Here is a 17,885-nt window from a genome sequence, read left to right as displayed (position 1 = left end):
TATAATCTCTAATCGATAAGCCCCTGCGCTGAAATAGCGGTCTGGCCACGCGAGACTAGTGATGTAACGCTTACCTCATCACCAGTACCTAGTCTCGCGTAGCCAGACCACTACTTTTCTTTTGTGTGGGCGTTGGTCTGGCTACGCGAGACTAATCAGTTACCATGGAATGGTTCCTTAACTTTATTCTCGAGTATGTCAACAATGCAGATCTAGAACAAAACTCTCGAAGTTGTGCTCAGGTGGCCAAGATCGAGCGGCCAAGATGGTAGTACCGGCACACTCCAATGTCTAGTCTCGTGTAGTGGTCTGGCTACGCGAGACTATCCAATGTCTTGCATTAAAACGCGCGCACGAAGATTTGAATTTTTGCGGTTTATTGGACGTGGTAAGGTTTAATTTGTTCGATTTTAATCGTTATCTTGTATTGTTAGGATCATTCTGTTGGCCTGTGGTTCCGTTCGAGTACCTTATGATCATGATTAGAAGTCATGCAATGATGCCAAAGTGGAAGCAACAGTTATCTAGGCATGCCAAGTGGCTTACTCCACAGACAGAGTCGACAGAGTAGACTTGGACGAAGAGAATCGCTAAAAAATGGTATGACAAGATTTTTATGATTTACATTGATTGATACCATCATTGAAACAATTTATTTTTAGCAACATTGCTCAACCTCGAAATATTTGTTTTGTAAGTGTTATTTTGTGTGTGTTTTGTTTAGTGGTTGTATGTGTTTTGTATTAGGACAGTACCTTGTACAGGCTTGCCTTTTGTACCGTTCCTTCCCTTGTGGTAAATTGATAATAAATAAATAATATTTGCCCCTCGAAATATTTAGGCTATACGGTACAACATGACTATTTTGCATTTTTTTTTAACCAGGTATGTCTTTACCAGCAAACTAATGTTCTCATTGCCATTTGGTTAGCAGCCTCCTCTTTGGTGGTGTATTAAATAAAAAGCACAGTACAGTAAAAGCTCATTATTATAGGCCACCTTAATGGCTTAACCCCCTTAAACCCACATAGGCCAGAAAACTGGCCCAAATATGCATGCCTCGCACAAAGCACTGTAAACTTTTGAAGTATCCATCCTATGGCTATGCAATTTATGTCATTCTACTTGGGATGTAACAAGGATTAAAATGACACCAAGGGTTTTTTCCTAATGCTAAACAGTAAGGCCAAAACTAGTCGTGTAAATAACTTTTGGTAAGGAAACACACAAACCCTTTACATACCTCGATAAAATGATCCAAAACTTGATGGTGGTTGCTCCTGTCAACTTACAACTAGTTCCTTTTGTTTTGCCATTAAATTTTCTATCAGGCCATATAAGATTAAACCCACAATTGAAATTAAGACGTGGCAAGCATTTTGAAACACAAAGATGCGACTCACTGTTGATCATAACAAGTAAGCTGCTGTAGTTACAGTGTTAATTTAACCATCTCCAAGTAGCCCAGTGAACAGACTTTTGATCAATGTGTAGTTTTAGGCTATAAGAATTAAATTGTTAGCCCATGTGTGTGTTGCATATTCTGCTTCTGCCTGTACAACCGAGTATAACTGTCAAATATACGTGCCTTTATACAACAACACAGTATACATATAAGGGCATGTTTACAGGAATGTGCATAGTGTTTTATGACTGTCACATGATTGTCCGCCTACGCAGATGTGGTCACTATCAATATACTACAGTGTGCCCATATTATGTAAACACGCACTCCCCAAAAGTTCTTCATGGGTGTAAGGGTTAAGGTACCAAAAAAAATATGGTCCCAATAATGAGGTGACCTAAATTTAAAAACTTGGTTGTATAGTAGAACCTCTCCATACAGATAGGCCAGAATTTTAGACATATATTTGCTGTAACATGGAGGTTTTCCCTCTTTCTGGGGTATATGGAGCCAGATCTATTAGGACCAAAATCTTTCTCTTATTATGGAGGTTTTTCTATTGTGTCCTTAATTTGGGTAGAGAGGTTCCACTATTGATTGAAATGCCTGTGAATACCAGCTGTTTGAGTGTTACATTTGTAATTGTAATTCTTTTGATAGGCAAGAGTCACAGAAGCACAATGGCTCCTATACACAACCAGGAGACCTGGTCATTGTTTCTACTGGCCTAGAAGTTGACAACGCTGCCAAGTGGCCTGGTAAGTATAGTACAAAATGTTTTAGCAAAGGTAGTATCTAGTCAAACTTAAATGTGTGGCATCATACAATCATTGTTAGGAAGCTGGTGTGTGCCATCCAGGACTGTATACTATATAGGATACTTAGGCTGAAGTAAATGTTGAGACACTCAATACTTAGTTAATGAATCATATATTCGTTGTCACTGCACTCCAAACAGAAGCCATGTGCAGAAAATGTCTACAGAGACTGTATAAATAAAAGTGAAAGCATTTTGCTACATTGAATATGAAAGTAGAAGGCTAGAATTAGTATGAACGTAAAGGCTAGGATTGTGCTTTCATGTAAGCCCTTCATTAGTGCTGAACTGGAAAACTTTGTGATATAAGTTATGTTTGGCTATTGATATAGTCTTATTGGAACTACAAAGTTAAGTGGTTGAGTTTGTGACAGTGTTTAGTCATGTGCTTATGGCATGCACTTATATAGAAAAAGGGTGTGTGCATTTAGTCATGTGCTTATGGTATACGCTTATATAGAAAAGGGTGTGCGTTGTTTACTTTCTCTGTTGATAAACAGTGTGGAAACGTTTGTTTAGTAAAAGCTCTTTGATTTCTGTCAAGCTTTCCCTATGAAGCTGTGTAAGTATCTCTTGTGTGTAATTGTGTGATATTGACAGTATATCAACATTTTAGTTTTGGGGGATTGTTTCAGGGAGTTAGTGTGATTCTAATAAATTCGGTCAGATACACATGAAGGCCAGCTGTTTGACCTAAGAATAGAACTAGGTCTTAGTGTTTTGTAGCAGTATCATTAAAGGAATATAGATAAGCAAGTTTAGCGAAGGTAGATCGTTCTAGGATGATTGGTTCTGTGCTCATCCTATTTAATGCTTGCCCAGCTATGGTGTATTCATCACCGTGACGTGTCATGCAGAGCTGTTGCAAGATAAAGAAAGTATAATTATTATAGTTTATATATTGTTTGTACAATCTGAAAAATATAAGTTTGCTTATTCTGCAATTCCGTTATTCCGTATTCCGCGTTTTACTAACTCCATATATATAATACTATGGGCCTTGTTGTTTATAATTCTGTTGTGCTAATTATATTTCAGACTCAATCTTGCATATCAATGGTGTTAGGCCTACATGGTTTCCTAGAGTTACAGTTATAGTTGAGCTGGATCCTTTCAAAATGAAAAGTGGATTTTTTTCTCAAGAGAATTAACATTTCAGCCAACTAGATGATTAAAGGTGACAGTAAAAGCATCGACAACAGACACATGTGGTTTGGCTCCATTACAAGTTCAAGAGAGGGCTATAATAGACACTATACTTTATGGCTTCCCCATAGGAGATCCATGGTGAAAACATTAGATTGACTGTAAATGCATTTGAACGAAAAGATTTTTAACAGATCAAGCAGTGCTACAGTTGAGCTAATTTTTAAGAGTTGTGTGTAATTGCATCCATGAGATTGTTTTTTAGGATCCAGCTCAATGCATACATACCAGTTATTAATCCTTTTTTTGGCAAGATGCATGCAGTTAGTTGGTGGTTTCACACATCAAACTTTTTGTTGGGTAACTGTTTTTAGGCCTTTTGTTTTGGCCAAGGTTACCGTGAGTTATGGTTGGAAAATGATGTAGGGTAGCAATTTCTTATCTCCTCTATTGTATGTGCTACTGGTGTGCTACATCGTATAATGCATAGCTTGATAGGTCTGAATGAAATGTTATCTTGGTTCTGTGTGGTTAAGCCACCTATTCAGCTCGAAAAGCAAAATAGTTAGGCCATCATTTGATAAAGGCTTATGCAGTTATTTTAAACTCACAGATGGGCTTGTGGAGTGAAGTCTTCCTGGTTTTTAATTTAAATTAATTTTGTGTATGGTGGTTTGTATTGCGTGGTTCACATTTAATAGTAATAAACAAAACGTTCTGATTTATTTAAATGTAAAAACTCCATTCCACCATTCCAGTAGTCCATTCCACTGTTTATACACTCCCAAGTTTCTGTATTGTTTGAGCCACCAACTGTGAACAGGCCAAATAAGTTTTTAACTTAGAAGAAGATTTGATGATGTGGCCACATGTTTTTTTTCGTATGTGTTATTTTGTTTTGTGTGCTGTAATAATTTGTTGCTTAACTTGTTCCACAACAGTATGGCATGTAGAAAGAAAACAAACTTTGACCGAAATAGGATAGTAGATGCAGTTCCTGATGTTCTGCAAGATAGGATTCAATCCCTTTTTCGAAAGTTGGAAGATCGTGAGAGTAGCAACTGTAAAAGTATTGGAAGCTGTAAACAATTGAAGAATGGATTGAAGACACTACTAAATCTTCTACGCAAAGTACAAACTTTGCGTACGTCTTCAGATGTAGAGAAGTATTTAGCAAATTTAAGGTGTCTTAGAGTAGAATTTCTTGCCATTAACAATGACACTGGAATGACTGGATGGACGAGTGAAGAAGCCATAGGAATCCTTGATGAATTAAGAGCTTATGCTGGGTCCAGGAAGGATGTGACACATTCACAACAAAAAGTTTATGAAACATCAGCAAGCAACAATGAACCCAATTTTGGCACTACTTATTCTCCTTCATCCTCTCTGACATCCACAATAGTAGACGGGTACAGTAATAATGGCTGGGTAAGTATGAGTATTCTTATATGACTGGTCTTATATGTAATGTCTATTTCTTGTAGCAGGATGGTTTGAATGATGGTGAGTAGTGATTGTGGTTTACATGCTGTGAAACCTGTCCAATTGTGTCCCCAAATGTATCATTATGTAAAAATTAGGGCTGAAATGATCATAGTTTTTTAGTATTCGAGTACTCTCGAATACTAGCTACTTGTAGTCATACCCATTTGACATGTTTTATACTGACTTTAAGCAATTTACAGCTTTTTCAAGTAACAACGATGATACATACACTGTATTAAAGTACTAATGTTAGTGTTTTTGACAAGAAATTATGCCAATCAAACTTCATTGTGTCACTACTTGATGGCAAGTGCATCATGTGAGCTGGGTCACGTGATCTTAACAAGTACTCAAGTATTTGCAATACTTGTTTCAGCCCTAGTAAAAATGATGCATGGCTGTATGTGCTTCACTACAGCCATTCACTAGAGTCTTGCGTATGAGTTTCAGTGTATATTCAATAGTACATTACATCATCTGCTAAGTACAGTGGAACCTCAGAGTTATCCAAACTTGAAATTTGGATAACTCTACTGGAGTCTACTGGAGTTTTTGAGTTGTCTGAACTAGGTGGTCTCCTTAGGTTTGGACAAATGGTGTTCTACTGTACATTTTGTGTGTTAGCTAACTACTAAAGGCTACAATTCTACAGATAGTTTTCAGTGTGTAACGTGAGGTCATTTTATTTCCCAGAAAATGAGTCAGATCCCAATAATAGTCGACCACCGGCTGATGATCTTGTTCCAGCAGTCAAGAATGCACAGTCACCTGATAATGATGATCCACCTGATGGTGGGCCTGTAGAAGAGAGCACTGATACAAATAACCCACCCCAGAATGCTGCTCTTGTTATGCCAGATAATAATGGAATCATTAACCAGGTGATTCACCCTTTGTATGTATGTGTGTATGTTATCAAATTTCCACTTGTGAAAGTATATTTCTATAAGAATTAGGGAATTTACTCTCTTACTAGCATTTTGGCCTGGTTTCTAAGGTGTATGTGCATGTACCATGTCAACATTATTATGAATTCTCCACACCATCACCCATGAGGCTTGATACAATCTGACTGGTCCTGCCCCTGGGAGGATTTTCCTTTGCTGATTTTTAGTGCCTCACCTTCACCCCTGCTGGAGTATATAAACATTATCATAGCAAAATGCCATCTCTCCCAACACCTCTCTGTACAAAATCCCCTGCCATTTTTATGTTGTGACGTCAATATGGATGAGATCCATTGCAAATGTAATGTATTGGTTGTACGTCTCACACCAATATAGCTAGTATGATGTATACAGGTGGCCCGGTGTTTTGCTAGATGAATGCTTTTCTTTCCTGTAGTGTGTATGGGTGCATGTGAGTCAGTGAGTGTATTATGTATTGGCATGTTATTAATAACAATTACTAATTCCTTCTGTTTTCTCTATTTATAGCAGAATGTTGTTATTGATGATCCATTGATCATAAGTGAAGACATTCAAGATTTACAGGAGAGGATAGGATTAGTTTCTTTTCTTCCTTATGAATGTGGAGAACATGTGGCTTATCAAAGACCAAGCAACTCAACAGAACTGTTAAATCCATGGACCAGCCAAGTTACTACTAACCCTGTACCAGTGTCTGGTGATCCCAACAATCTTGATCTAATTGATACACAACAAGCAGAAATGGTTTTAAGCACTGAAAAACATTCATTATTACCTCCAAACATCAGATTATAAGAACGTCTAGTGAAACATGCTCACTACTGAAGGCTGTTCATGTAGCAGTAATGATGGTATCATTATGGGATGGATTGTCTGGTTGTCGCTTATGTATTAGTTGTATGCATGCATTTTAGTTTTAACTGAAACTTTGTGGTAGGTGTTACACATGCTGTACGGCATGTAGTTGAGTAAGTTTTAGCATACTCAGTTTAAGTGTAAATACCAGTTCCAGATACAAAGTTTTGAATAATAATTTGCGGTTGTATTTGAAATCTTATTGATATTCATGTTTGTTGTTTTAATTATTTACTTGCAAGTGTTTACTGTGAACGTTTAAAAGAGATTTTGTTGATGATGTTATGAACTTATATTTCTGATAAAACCAATAATAATAATAGTAATGTAGAGGCTAGGTGGTATGAAGAGTGAACTGAATAAGATAATTAGTTATGGAGAGTGTAAATAATGTATAGGAATTCATGTGATCGTGCATGGGTCTTTCAGGAAAATTATAATTATGAGTGCTGTAATATAAGAAATTTAGATTAAGTATATCATGTTGTAGATCACCTGATCACTATATATGGCTTCACTCAACAGTATGATGTTATTGTACATGTTCATTGTTCTGTTTTGTTTATGGTAAAACATTAAAAATTAATATCAGTTGAACTTTCTGATTTCTGATCTAGTTGCACTTGCAATAGTCAACTACAGTGGTCTTGCATGGCCAGACAACTTTTGACAGTGATAAAGGGAAAAGCAGTTGGTCTGCAGCTGGCCACCAGTGTTGGGAGTAATGCGTTACGTAATATAGCAAAATACGCTATAAAAACAGGTAATATAACTCAAGTTACTTTACTTACAAATGTAATGCGTTACCTAAGTAATATAGTTACAGTAATGAGTCTAATATTACGTAATATTATTACTACAAGTAATGAAGTTACTAATCTTGTTAGTAATCCACTGAGTAATGCCTAGCCACAACGAAGTATTGAAGCCTACTGAATGAAGCTTATTCACCAGCTTCTTACTTATAACCAAGATTTGCACATTGCCCAACAACAAAATCATGTCATGTGATAAGGTGGTAGTTTCACACATGACAGCTTAAGGCTGTGGACACAAAGTAATATAATATGTAATATTATTATAGTTACTTTATTTTATGGGTAATATGTAACTGTAACTAAATAGTTCTGTTGCAAGTAATATGTAACTAGTTAATTTTACAGAGTAACTTGCTCAACACTGCTGGCCACATGAGACTAAATAGCCTAATAGGTCACTGATTTTGCAGACAGGCTGTGAGATATCACTATCTAGAATTTACATGGACTTCAGTGTAGTTCCTGTATAATTGGAAATTCAAGAATGCACAAGGTGATAGAAATTATTTTGCTAAAACGACGGTAACCAATATTAAAAGTAGTTTTATGCGCGCGATTGATTGATTGCGCGCTTCTTTTAATCAGGAGGCAAGCGTTCAGGTTAACTATAAGTGTTTGCTTTAGGAGAAGTAAAACAGATCTTATATTACCTACCTTGAGTGTCGCGGTGGTACATCAGTGGGACAAAGAAGCAGGTATGTTGTGTACTTGAGTACTACGTGTCAGACCATAGGTCAGACAAAATGGTGGATACGAGAGTGGATAGGAACGATTGTTAAAAACATCGCGTTGATGCGATGGGAAAGGTTAAGGGAAAGTATATCTTGATATTTTAAGGCACAGAAGTAGGATCGGGGTAAGTTCAATTGCTTTGATACAATTTTTACTTAAAATGGTAATGGGAGTGGCTTAATAGCTACGTGACTTTTGGAGCGGGCGGCGCGATATATGATTGCATTACCTAAAAGAAATAACCGGAAATTACGGTACATGATATCATGGTGGAGTGTAGCCTCTCCACTGTGCTATGTATACGTATACACGGAATGCACGTTTGCCTGCTCGCAATCTACTGTATTCACCTGCACAGCGCTACAGATACCATGTTAGTGAACGCACCTTCGTTAACCATCATGAGTCGATAACAGACGTGCAACACGGTGCACACACTCGATCAAATCTCCATTTGTCACGTAGGTTCCGTGCTGCTGCAGCAGAGTCACGATCATAGTCAACGGCGAAAAGTTGATTTGCTATGTTTCCGCGATACCCAGCACTTTGAAAGGGACTGCACTTCTGAATGAAAGGGGCTTTTCTCATGTACTGGGCACACAATGACTGGATCAGCACTTTTTGAAGTGATGTGTGGGCTCAACCACATATGGGTGTGTTAGTTTCTGTTCTCATGTTTGTGGTCTATCAAGTTACAAATAACTGTGTGCTACCAAATGAGGCAAAGACTGATTGGGCATCACAGGAGTTACAATTACTATGACCATATGCATCTGTTCATTCACACCCAACACAAAAGACACTAATATGGCTTTAGCTATATACTGAGCTGGCAGCACTTGGGCTCAGGAACAAAACAACAAGGCAATGCAATATTATGATTAAATTATGATTAAAGTACCTGGTAAAGGCAGAGGCTGTATACCAGAAGGCCTAATATACAATTATGATGTAGTTACAGAACAATTATCAGGGGTTCCAATATCTCAGTTGTAAAAATTGCAAATGTGAGGTGCCTATCAATTATGAATACTTGTTAAGTTGATATCAGGGGAGCTGGTGGTCTTATGTTGCAGTTGCTGTGGATGAGAGGCGACTGTTGATTGGACTGATGAGGTTGAGGATAAAGAAGAGCGTTTGAAAACTAAATTTATCACTTCACTATGTAGTTGGCCATTGATGTAGATGCGATTGTTACTTGTTTGCGACTGTGACCAGCCCTTAACAGGGACCAGCATTCCTTTAGTAAGGTCGACTCAGTTTCTCTTTCCTGTAGTGATATGTCAGGTTTAAACCTGAGAAGATAAGGACCTTTCGTTTGCTAAAATTGCATTTACATCAATAGTACGCAGCAGCTTAATTAAGATGGACCATGGTCTAGGTTGATTTTGTTTGAATTTTCCAAGACGAAAACAGTCAATGATATTGTATCTGCACTTTAATACCACTGAAAGTCTCTAAAATAGCTTTAAGATAATTTTATTGTTGTTCATATCTAGATACTCTTGAGGGACATTCATCAATACCATACTAAATCTTGGGCTAAGGTTGATGTAATAGAGTACTATAACTAACTGAACAGCTATTATTATTACAAGTACAAAGAAAAATTTGGAATTTTTCAACTAGAGTAGGGACCATAGCACATCGATAAAAAGTACTGAAACAAGCTGGAGTAGTGCACGATATTAAATCACAGTAAAACAATAAGAAGTGTTATATCCCTACTGTGCTCAAGATACCATATATAATGGAAATGCACAGTAGGGATATAACACTTCTTATTGTTTTACTGTGATTTAATATCGTGCACTACTCCAGCTTGTTTCGGTACTTTTTATCGATGTGCTACGGTCCCTACTCTAGTTGAAAATTCCAAATTTTTCTTTGTACTTGTTTGTTAACTTTTTTTGTAAATAATTATTATGACTGGTGAACCCATGCATACCGCATCTGAAATGGTGCCGCGCACCCCAATTATTGTCTGAAGAGTGAAGTATCCATTACGCTTCGTTGTCAGCTATATTCAACCCGTTACGCAGCATTTTCGAATCAAGAACTGTTCGAAAAGTACCTCTGCACACCAAGACGCATTCCGAAAGAAAAACCCCACTTATATCAATTATTGTATGAAAGGTGAAGTATCCATTACGCTTCGTTGTTGGCTGTGTCTAACCCATTACACAGCAGTACGAATCAAGAACTGTTTGACAAGCACTTCTGCTATCAAAATAGCCGCTATGAAAAATACGGACGATTTCCATTACATGAAGGGAAGCCATCACGTGCTATCGCCAAATTGACACTTTTCGCTGTCAGCAAAGATGAATGGGACACAAAGGAGGACACTGGTAAGTCCATGAAGAATGCATTATACGTACTGCGGTATGCCAAAAGGCACCTGTGGGGACGAAGCGACGTTGAACAGTGAAAAAATCAAGCCCGTAGCCTTAGCTGTTATCGAGTTACGCTTGTCTGAAGGTATCAGTCAGTCAGTTACTTACTCAGTCAGTAGAAAATTCTGTTAAATAGATTATTTTAAAAATTCCGTAGCAACTTGTTGAAAGCATTTCGGGTCGATCTGAAAGCCTTTTGGGCTTAGTTTCACCTAACCAATACTACCTGATCGTCGCTAGAGGAAATTGAGGATGTTTTTTTGGGTGATATTATTTTGTGGGCCACGCCTACTCCTTTGTGGTCCCTACTATACACTACTGTAATTACTATAATTATTGCACATGTGTGAGCTCTTTAATTAGAATATGACTTGTGCCTGAATGTTAGTGCGCCGACATTGAACAGAGGAGGTTGGACACGATATAAGTGCTTCTGAAATTTATCACTGTTAATTGCATATTTCTAATGTGATGAGGCGTAAGTGATAGAAGAAATGTTTAGCAATATCCACACCACGTTACCTTGTGCTTCTTAAGGTTACGGTATAGTCACGGGCAATCATTCAAAATTTTGAATGCCTATCGATACTTTTTGAGAAGCCCATAAAACCAGTCTAGCAGCGTGAAAAGTTTTAAATGAAGGTGAAGCCCTTCATATTGAATGTTTTTATGTAGCTACAGTGTAGTTTGAGGCAGGTGGAACATTACAATTTGTTGTAGTAACACAAGTAAGCCAGCCCGTACATCACTCAGCTCCAGCTGTCACTACCATGTTTTTCCGCCGCCAAATACAGCAAAAGCTGTAGGCTCTATTGGCTTTTCTGGGGCATAGTGATACTGTATATTAAATTTATTAGGTCCTGTGGAAGCGTTTTTGGCGTGTTTCTCCCCAGTGACTCAGATACAAGCCTTCAAAGAGCTTGTTTCACTCGAAAAAGCTACTAAAAGTTCAATAAAACGTCTATACTACCAGTAACTTAAAAAATCGCTTCCACAGGACCTAGATATTTTAGTTGTTTAGCCACTTGTGTTGAAATTATAAGGATTCAGTAATCTGTTGGTCTGGTTTTTGGCGGCGCGTTTTTATAAAACATCGCTCTATTGTAGACCACACACCCAAGAACAGTCGTTGTTCTGTAGTAAAAACAAACAAGCACAATTAGTTGTATTGCTAACACAACACAGTTGTTGAAATTATTTATCCCTGCTTGGTTTAAAGCAGGTTTTGTAATTTGTTCCACCAATAGTTGCGTGGGCGGAACAAATTACAAAACCTGCTTTAAACCTAACAGGGATAAATAATTTCAACAACTGTGTTGTGTTAGTAATACAACTAATTGTGCTTGTTTGTTTTTACTACAGAACAACGACTGTTCTTGGGTGTGTGGTCTACAATAGAGCGATGTTTTATAAAAACGCGCCGCCAAAAACCAGACTAACAGATTACTGAATCCTTATAATTTCAACACAAGTGGCTAAACAACTAAAACATCTAGGTCCTGTGGAAGCGATTTTTTAAGTTACTGGTAGTATAGGCGTTTTATTGAACTTTTAGTAGTTTTTTCGGGTGAAACAAGCTCTTTGAAGGCTTGTATCCGACTCACTGGGGAGAAACATGCCAAAAACGCTTCCACAGGACCTAACAAATTTAATATACAGTATCACTATGCCCCAGAAAAGCCAATAGAACCTACAGCTTTTGCTGTATTTGGCGGCGGAAAAACATGGTAGTGACAGCTGGAGCTGAGCGATGTACGGGCTGGCTTACTTGTGTTACTACAACAAATTGTAGTGTTCCACCTGCCTCAAACTACACTGTAGCTACATAAAAACATTCAATATGAAGGGCTTCACCTTCATTTAAAACTTTTCACACTGCTAGACTGGTTTCATGGGCTTCTCAAAAAATATCGATAGGCATTCAAAATTTTGAATGATTGCCCGTGACTATACCGTAACCTTAAGATGAATTCTTATTGCAATGCAGGTGTGCGAGTTTCTAATTCTCTTTTCAATTCTCTGTGAGGCCAAGCTAGCGGCGTCTGCTCTTCTTTTTCAATACCCTGAGAGGCTTTGTTAGTGTGCACATTGCTTTCTTCGACAATTATTGTGCTTAAATACATGTACATAAGGCATCCCTATAGTATTACACATGGATTCCACCCAGCAAACTGAAACGCTTACACACATGATACCCATAGATGTCAAGAGCGATTTACGTGCCTGGAGTAGTGGGGTTGAATAACTTGAAGTGCACTCTCGAATGGTATTTGTGAAAACTTTCGTGAACGCTTGGTTAAACTTTCAATACAAAATGTATGCACTCACGTGTGCGTGTCCAACCTCCTCTGGACATTGAGATAGAAGCTGAATCAGGCTGAGATGATCCAGCCTGGTGTTGTACCCAGTCATTTGTCAGACTTTTGAAATGAGCTAAACAACCATTAACACTACAATAGTGCACACGATTGTTAATTGAAGATAGAGCTTTAATTGCTTTGTATAAATTGATTTTGAAAGAGTCCATCACAATATGAGCCATGCCCACTTATTGGGGATGCATGAAACTGTTTTTAGGTGGCCTACATGGAGCTACACTATTTCATCAGCAAAGTGTGGTGAAGCCACACCCACTTATAGGAAACATGTTTTTCTGTCCAGAGCCATGCCCACTGATTGTTAATCATGTACCTAAAATATAGCTCGCCAACTAATTTTAATAATCTTGGCTGCCACCTTCAATTTTTTAACTTCTTATTCTGCCTTTTTAAGGTCATACTGATTTTCACAGCTTGGCTATATTGGTATACATGCAACATACAGTTCAGTGACTTTTAAAATGAATTATGTATGTTGTACATTTGTTAGTTGTACATTTGTTAGTTGTAAGGTGCGTCCTCTCTTTATTTACTTCAGTATTTGCTATTCAGAAAGACTGTTTGCTTTAAACTTTCTTCATAGAAAATATTCTTTTTATTGTAGTGGCAAAAGATCCTTTTCACTAATGATCATCGAAGCTGACAATTATCTGATGGCAAAAAACAAAGAGATGACTATTTCAGCAGAACAAACATCAACCAACCAGCAACAAACACAGGCCTCAGTATACGGCAATGCTGAATCTCAGTCAAACCATGAACAGCCAATCACTAGCACACTGGAGCCTGAAAGTCCATGTAGAGATCACAGCAAGGAAGAACAAAGTCCATTATTTGCCAATGGTCAATGTACACAGAATACTCCACCATCTTCTAGTGGAAATCCTACAGGGTTTGCAGTAGAGAATAGTCAACAGCAACTACTGAATTGTGTTGTGGAAAATGCAGAAGAAAGCAGTGGGGAAAGAAAGCTGTTAGAAATCGAACACTTTCCTACATGTTCAGATACTATAACAATCTTCAGTTCAAAGATGAATTGTCACACTGGCTTACTGTCACCAACTCCAAGCTTACCTCCTACTAACAGTCCACCACCAACTGAAGGAAAGTCTTTAGCTCAAAGTCTACCCTCAACAGACAAAGGTGACAAAAGAGACCCACCAAATACCAACCTACTTAACTACAGGGTGGTGGCAGCAGGAAATATAGTCAATGAGGAATCTGTCAAAGCTTCAAACATGGATGATGAGAAGTGGTTGCAATCCAACCAAGCAGTGCATCTATTGGACAGTGAGGATGCTAACAAAATAAAGATTGCATACAAAGAAGAAAAACCTTGTTCAGAGACTGAACTGCCATGCCAACTACATACCGACTGTGAGGATGCAAAAGAAGAGAAAAGTTGTTTAGAAAACTACCCACAATTGGTCAGTGATAGGCTACTATCTTTGATGAACAGACAACTGACTTCACGGTTTGATGAAACCACCACAAAGAAAGGTGACAATACAGATTTAGTAGTGCAGAATCAAAATTCAGACAAGTCGCCATCTGCTAATGAAAAATATGTAGATAATCTAAAGCCTATCATAGGGTTTTCAGCACAATGCCCTTGTGAAAAGATCAGCGATGAAAACAGGCTGTTGCAGCATAAATCAAATTCTGTTACTGATAGAGAAATTACAACAGTACAGAGGCCATCTTTACTGGAAGAAGCAATTTTTTCACTGACATACCCACCATCCATAATGCTCAGTGTCAGCCGGGATAGTGTAACAGAAGGAAGATGTATTCTACGAGATGTTCACTTACTACCGTATACAGGGAATGGGTTTCTGTGCAGCAGGGAACATGCAACAACCTGGCATCCACCTGTTAAGACAAAACCGAAAACAAACTTTCAAACAATGAGAAAACATGGGTCAATATCTACAAGCCCCAAGGAGATTTCCAAGACTGTACCTCTTAGACATGCTGCAACAGATAAGACTTCTTATACTGGCACTAAGCAAGCTAAATGTATTGCTCTGATGTATCCCAGCAGCCCAACCGATTCACCCAACATGCATCCTTGGTATAGACAGTGGAAGATCACTTTTAATGTCAAACGGCAAATTATTATAGGAGAAAGAAGAATATCTACACGTGGAATATGTGTCATTGCCACACTTCACCAGCTCCTACAGGTAATTTCCTTTTAACCATCAGAATGATTTAACTGCACATAAATGTTCCTTCAAGGTCATACACAAGTCTTCATGTCTGACATCCAACTGTGTGACACTTCCGTTAGAAGTTGTTCATGATGATGATGTTGATGGTACAACTACGATGGTAAGTAGTTACTGTTGTGAGTACATCACATGATCATACATCACATGGTTATGACCACATTCACTTGACTGCTGTAAGTAACATCAGTGAATTTTTCTAATACCATGTTAGGACCGAGATGACCAAAGTCAGGATAGTGATGATAATGATTCTGACAGTGAGAGTGTCAATGAATCCCCAGGAGGAGATGGAAATCAACATGAAGACAAACGTAACAGTAGTGCTAGTGGTGCTGGTGGAAGTGGTACAGGTAGCGGCGGTGGAAATAACAATGGAGATAGAGATTCTGACAAGAATAATAGCAGAGACATCAATGATGATGACCAAGATGATGATGATGAGGAGAACGATGATAATCACCCTGAAGAAGTTGAAAGTGTTTGTAATGAACTGGATAGCAATGAATCCATTGTTGACATTACCAATGATGATGATTTCTTAAGCTCGGCTTGTGTCATACATCATCACATATCGCCACTGCCTGTCATATTGTCCCTTGGTAGATGTCAAAAAACTGTCTTCACTGAGAATGATTTGAAAAAATCTCCTAAAGTATGTAAATGCACACATTATATATTCATGTTTTATATACGTGTATGCTTGTATGTATAAAGTTAACATGCATACACACTACATGTGTCTGTATGTATGTACAAACAGTGCATATTTATATGTGTATATTATGTGTGAGGACTTGATGTACCCATTTTACTGTAACAGGCTAAACCGATACAACCTCACGTGGATACTATTGTAGTCCCTAATCACAGGATTAGTAGAACACAGTCATCAATGGTTACTGGTGCTATTCCTGGTACAAAGGTAATTATAAATAATGACCAAGTTTGTGTTTTTGTACACTTGCATTAATTCTCTCCCACGGTTTGTTATTAAGTTTGCACTTATACCTTACAGATGGCAGATTCTAATGCAGACTGTTGCTGCTCAAGTATTCAACAATGTAGCAGAGGACAACCAACTATCCCTGGGATTTTATTTACCAACTCTCAGGTGAGTCAGTATAAATCTTGTAATATCTCTACTACTATAAATCCTTTCATGTAGCAATACGGTATCCATTCTCAACAACCGGAAGTGTTAACATTGAGGGAAGAACAAGGAACTGAACAGTTTCATGTTGTTGGACCTGTGCTGCAGGTATGTACACATGTAATGGGGAGTACAGTACTCAGTAGTTAATAATTTACTTTCAGGAACAAAACAGTGAAGAAGTTATAGTGGTTCAAATGGATGGATTTCTGCAGCAGGTACCCCCAATATAAAAGTATGGACAATTATGTTTTGTGATAAAAAAATTACTTTCAGAACTACTTGGTGCCTACCAAGGAACCACAAGCAAAGAGTGAAAAACTACGAAGAGCTTCAGTTTGATGGTCAGGTTGAAGAGAAGGGATCAGAAGAAATATAGTTATTGCTTTTAATCAACTGAAGTTGATTTATAGTACTCTTGAAATTGTTTGTCTGTTTGTTGTAATGTGTAGCTAGCATACTGGCCTATCTTTGATTTTTGTACACTGTCCTAAGCACACACTAACTCCGACAACTAGCAGGTGTATAGTTTTTTTTAAATATAGTGGCTTGTGAGGGTACTAACTACTAATTCAAAATTTTTGCTAGTGACATATAATAGCTGCATAGTTCACACCTGGATAACAGAGTACAGTGGAACCTCGATTATCTGAGGGAAAGGGTGTTCACATAATTGAACGGTACATAAAATTGAACATCCATACATTTATGTACGGAGCTTTGCTCAACTACTCTAATAAAGCATACACTTGTTGACAAAATACCATAATTGAGCAGTCGATTTGGTGTTCGGATAATCGAGAGTTCAGTTAATCGAGGTTCCACTGTACCTTGTATCAAAGGTTGACTGGTGTAAATGCCTGGATGTAATGAAAAATATCCTGATACATATAATGTATGTTTGATAATGTCAATGTCACTGAGAATTTGATACTCTAATCTTTTAGTGTGTAACAACTATATTTGATATTCAGTTAGGTAATACTATCAAGACACACGATAGTGTGTCATGCAGCCCAAGAAGCCGGCGTGCCGCACCGTGGGTATATTGACAGGAAGAAAGAAAACGTCATTTTCACACTTTTGTATCTCAGTGATCCCTTATCTGATTGGAACCAAATTAGCTATAGAGCTGCCCGCCAGCAAGGGGAGTCTACATACCAAATTTGAAGGAAATCAATCCAGCCATTTCTGAGATACAAGCTGCCAAAGTTTCGATTTTTTTATTCGTGTTTTCACACTTGCAAAAATTGCTATAAAGAACTTTGGCAGCAGAGAACATATTGTTCTCTGCTTCCAGGGGAATGGGCTATGAAGCCAGTGTGTTTTACAAGCGATTGGCGAGTTTGTTGTCTGACAAATGGAATGACCCTTATGCCACAGTACTAGGATGGATTAGATGTAGATCGTCATTTTGTTTGCTGAGTTCAGCAATACAGTGCATTAAAGGAGTGCGATCTTCACAAGGTCATTACATCAAGTGCTCCTGTGGCCTTGGTGCAATCAGACACTCAGTTTTTGATTTAATTGTTTAACT

At 38.0% G+C, this 17,885-nt stretch overlaps 2 protein-coding genes across 8 annotated transcripts; both read left to right on the top strand.

The window, feature by feature from the left end:
* Positions 1–5: 5 nt before the first annotated feature.
* LOC136248916 (uncharacterized) lies at positions 6–7,045 on the top strand. 7 transcript variants are annotated; one of them, XM_066040764.1, is made up of 8 exons: positions 20–388; positions 435–600; positions 663–693; positions 2,066–2,163; positions 4,310–4,799; positions 4,856–4,874; positions 5,550–5,755; positions 6,293–7,042. In XM_066040764.1, the coding sequence occupies exons 5-8, from the start codon at positions 4,311–4,313 to the stop codon at positions 6,578–6,580; spliced, it is 1,002 nt and encodes a 333-aa protein (XP_065896836.1). In that variant the 5' UTR covers positions 20–388; positions 435–600; positions 663–693; positions 2,066–2,163; position 4,310; the 3' UTR covers positions 6,581–7,042. The 7 variants fall into 7 exon arrangements, with proteins under 7 accessions (XP_065896840.1, XP_065896836.1, XP_065896834.1 ...); XM_066040768.1 differs by lacking the exon at positions 663–693 and having other exon boundaries at positions 6–388; positions 5,550–5,751; positions 6,293–6,433; XM_066040762.1 differs by lacking the exon at positions 663–693 and having other exon boundaries at positions 21–388.
* A 966-nt stretch (positions 7,046–8,011) lies between these two features.
* On the top strand, positions 8,012–17,266 carry LOC136248915 (uncharacterized). The gene is made up of 9 exons (XM_066040761.1): positions 8,012–8,153; positions 13,569–15,150; positions 15,206–15,298; positions 15,410–15,850; positions 16,019–16,120; positions 16,214–16,309; positions 16,364–16,456; positions 16,513–16,566; positions 16,625–17,266. The coding sequence occupies exons 2-9, from the start codon at positions 13,591–13,593 to the stop codon at positions 16,688–16,690; spliced, it is 2,505 nt and encodes an 834-aa protein (XP_065896833.1). The 5' UTR covers positions 8,012–8,153; positions 13,569–13,590; the 3' UTR covers positions 16,691–17,266.
* Positions 17,267–17,885: the final 619 nt, after the last annotated feature.

The sequence above is a fragment of the Dysidea avara genome, chromosome 3, assembly GCF_963678975.1.
Source record: "Dysidea avara chromosome 3, odDysAvar1.4, whole genome shotgun sequence".
NCBI classification, from domain to species: domain Eukaryota; kingdom Metazoa; phylum Porifera; class Demospongiae; order Dictyoceratida; family Dysideidae; genus Dysidea; species Dysidea avara.
The sequence above is the reverse complement of the archived record's forward strand: the minus strand, read 5'-3'. Positions and strand labels throughout refer to the sequence as shown.

What these genes read in the sequence shown, in the direction of transcription:
- LOC136248916 (XM_066040766.1), top strand. Translation starts at nt 4,311, where the DNA reads ATGGCATGTAGAAAGAAAACAAACTTTGACCGAAATAGGATAGTAGAT. An exon ending in AGGTGATTCACCCTTTGTAT is followed by an intron (nt 5,756 to 6,292) that starts GTATGTGTGTAT and finishes CTCTATTTATAG; the next exon opens with CAGAATGTTGTTATTGATGA.
- LOC136248915 (XM_066040761.1), top strand. Translation starts at nt 13,591, where the DNA reads ATGATCATCGAAGCTGACAATTATCTGATGGCAAAAAACAAAGAGATG. An exon ending in ATTTGAAAAAATCTCCTAAA is followed by an intron (nt 15,851 to 16,018) that starts GTATGTAAATGC and finishes TTACTGTAACAG; the next exon opens with GCTAAACCGATACAACCTCA. An exon ending in TGGATGGATTTCTGCAGCAG is followed by an intron (nt 16,567 to 16,624) that starts GTACCCCCAATA and finishes AATTACTTTCAG; the next exon opens with AACTACTTGGTGCCTACCAA.